The sequence below is a fragment of the Thalia democratica genome, chromosome 8 (assembly GCF_965202585.1).
Source record: "Thalia democratica chromosome 8, ktThaDemo2.hap1.1, whole genome shotgun sequence".
In the NCBI taxonomy this organism is placed as follows: Eukaryota; Metazoa; Chordata; class Thaliacea; order Salpida; family Salpidae; genus Thalia; species Thalia democratica.
This window is the reverse complement of record NC_139172.1, coordinates 36806696-36809822: the sequence shown is the minus strand read 5'-3', so window position 1 is coordinate 36809822 and position 3127 is coordinate 36806696. Positions and strand designations below refer to the sequence as shown.

Sequence of the window (3127 nt, the reverse complement as noted above, 5' to 3'; positions counted from 1 at the left end):
CTTTCTTTTACACTTTTAAGATATTTCTGGAATAGTTTTCAAGCCATCAGTTCTCCCCATCACTCAAAAGTTCTTTTCTTTTTCTCGTGGTTGTGTTCATAATTCTGTAATTAAAACGCATTTAGAGTTTAGTCATAGCTTATAAACTTTGTTTATTTTAAACAGAAACAATATTTTTGTTTATTAAATAATGAAAAAAAACGTTAACTACCGAAAAATTAGCTAAACCTTAACATTTTTAAAACAAATCTTAACCTTTCTTTAGCTCCTCGCAATTGGTTTTGAGGCGAAGGAGTTCCTCCTCAAGATTGGTTGACGTCATACGTCTTGTCTCTGTGCCGCTCCAAGAATTTTCAATGAGGTTTTTCAGCCTGGCCACTTCCTAAAACGTTACGCATAAACACAAAACAATGGCTTTGTAACATTCTTAAACTACTAAAAATTTGAGTTTATAACCTCTGAATGATCGTTGGAAAGGTTTTTAAAACTCGGGCGGTATTTGTTTACAATTTCTGTCATGTTTAGCCTTGTTGGGATGTTGTTGTTCAATTGTTCATCGAAAGGATTTTTCGGATGTACTGGAGTTATACCTAAACCTGCAGGTTTTCATAATAATAAAATACCTTTGCATTTTGTAAAAATTATTAACATTACAACAATATAAACTAAAACAGACAAATTATTACTTTTATCTTCAATACACTGAGTTATTTCCCAAAGGGTCAGCGATAAACTGTACATATCTGTTAATAGAATTGCTTTGAAATCGTCATTTTTGTAATTAGCTGATATTGTGTTGTTCAGAATTTCCGGAGCTAGGTATCTTTAAAAGTTTCATTGCTAGTTTTTTTTTAAACATAAATAATTTATTATATTTCAACAAAAGAATATTTAATTTTGTAAAAACTTTGTTAATTTAATAGCTTAGTTTTATGTCACTGTTTAAATTTTCAACAAGTTTATGTTGTAAAAAGTTAGCAGCATATTTCTGTAAAAAATGAGATTTTAATTTTTTATGTAACTAAAAAACTACGTTATTGTGCCGACATTATAATCTTTGAGCTTTAAATTTTCATCTTGACTTATTGCGAAGCCTAAGTCGCATATAACCGCCTCGTCTTTACTTTTCATCAGAAAATTTTCAGATTTCACGTCACGATGCGCTATGCGGCATTTTCTACCTGAGTTTCATTGTTAAGTTAAAACTGAGTACATTAGTGTTTTAAACAACTCTCTTTCATATGTACTATGAAAGATTACTTTTAAAAATGCATTATCGTACTAAGTTTTATTTGCAATGTTTGAACGAAAAAATACAACTGAAGTACCTTAGTAAATTTAAGAATTTTGAGCTACAAAATTTAAATTTGTTCAAACCGCTTCCTGAACATAGAACGTTTTCATGCAGGTAGGACACCCCTGCAGTCACTGATACCATTAGTTTTGTGCACTCCAAAAAGTCGTATTTTGCTTTCCTTAGCACGCTGTGTAGAGACCCATATGGGTAGTAGTCTGTCACTATGTAACCCCTATAAGGCCATTTTGCGACTGAAATATTTTTAAATTTGCAATAAATCTAAATCATTTAGAATGTTAGTTGATTTAAAAAGTGCCCTTTGTGTACAGTATCGGAAAATATTTTTTGTAGAGAAGTTATAATCACAAAAAAAGCTATACTGAAGTTTAAAAAGAACCAAAATAAATATTTTGTTAAGTCTTACTTTACGTATATAATATGTTTGTTTATACTCTTGTATAACATTAAAAGAGAAATGTAATACAAAAAAACTGCTCTTGTAGACAAATACAAAAATTACAAGTATAATAAACAGTTAACCAAAAAACTAATATGAAACTATACATTAATATTATTTTTAAATAATGCATACATTTTGCAATAAAACATCCAAAAAAATCATCCCCAAATCTAATTAAGTATTTTACTTATTGTAAATAGTGAGCTGTAAAAATAATTATCTTTTAAACACTAATTGTTGATTAAAGTGTATAAAATGTTTAAACACATACAGATTTTTTTTTTACTTCAGCTCAAAAACTAGTAGCACCATTATAGTTTTACCCATTTAAATATTGAATTGTTTGACAAAGAAAATTCTAATAAATTATTATCAAAAGTTATAAATCTAACTAAAAATCTGAAACTTTATTGAGTGTAACCTCACTGGTTTAAGCATTATCCCACAAAACTATCAGTTAAAGAGTAAGAGCCCAATCTTATAAACTTATAAAAAAGTTAAGTAGCTCTGGTTTCTTTGTCTTTTTTAATTAAAATATTTTGATTCATTTAAACATAAAGAAGTATTTATAATAGTTTTAAATTGTAACTTATAAAAAAGTGATTTGAAACAAAAAAATTGAATTTAGACATAATCACATAGTTTAAAAATTTATTATTTGTAGATAAAAAACAGACCAGGTTTAAAATGTTTAAGTTTTATATGTTAACATTTTAGTGTGTTTTATTTAAAATCGTAGACACAAGCTAAACTCTATAAAATTAATGTAATACCAATAAACTTAATGGTACGTGTCATTACCGGTTAATAAAACATACAAATATTCAATCGTCACTTCTAGTTGCAAAAATCAATAAACATGCTTTTGTTTTTCAAGTAATGAAAAAGAAACGCATCACTGAGCACCAATTAAAGACAAGTACTTAAGACATAATTAGCTTACATGACTCAACATTTCGCTTAAGTTTATTCTAATCTTATGCTCGATGTTAAACAATAAGTAATTTGGTGTCAAAGTTAGAGATACTTGAATTATTTTACAAAATCCTACTTGTGTCGGCCGCAATGAAGTTCAATAGGTTGCTGTGTTGCGTTGTTATTCCGTAAATGTAGCTTTCTCTTTTCCACAAGTTCATGTTTCTTCTGTTGAATACCTTCACAGCGACCGTGCGGCTTTTGTAGGTAGTCGTGTAAACTTGAGCGTAACTGTCAATGAAAGTTTTGTGCAATTCAAACCGCAAGTGAGCTTGAAATGCAACTAAACGGTTTTAATTATTGCTAATAATTATTTTATTTGGTTTTAATAAAATCGATTGTTAGTGTTTTAAAAAATAACAAACATTTTTATTTAAATATTGATGGCTTGCAAC

At 28.3% G+C, this 3127-nt stretch overlaps 1 protein-coding gene across 1 annotated transcript; it reads right to left on the bottom strand.

Moving 5' to 3' along the window:
* Window positions 1–250: 250 nt before the first annotated feature.
* On the bottom strand, window positions 251–2893 carry LOC145843208 (activin receptor type-1-like). Its single transcript, XM_082950667.1, has 6 exons — window positions 2809–2893; window positions 1378–1548; window positions 1034–1181; window positions 687–823; window positions 457–596; window positions 251–382 (listed from the first exon to the last, which is right to left on the bottom strand). The coding sequence occupies exons 1-6, from the start codon at window positions 2891–2893 to the stop codon at window positions 251–253; spliced, it is 813 nt and encodes a 270-aa protein (XP_082806793.1).
* Window positions 2894–3127: the final 234 nt, after the last annotated feature.

Coding starts and splice junctions, on each gene's coding strand:
- LOC145843208 (XM_082950667.1), bottom strand. CDS start 2,893: ATGAACTTGTGGAAAAGAGAAAGCTACATTTACGGAATAACAACGCAA. Junction 824..1,033: donor TATAATGTCGGCACAATAAC/GTAGTTTTTTAG, acceptor AAACTTTTAAAG/ATACCTAGCTCCGGAAATTC. Junction 383..456: donor TTTCCAACGATCATTCAGAG/GTTATAAACTCA, acceptor GTAACGTTTTAG/GAAGTGGCCAGGCTGAAAAA.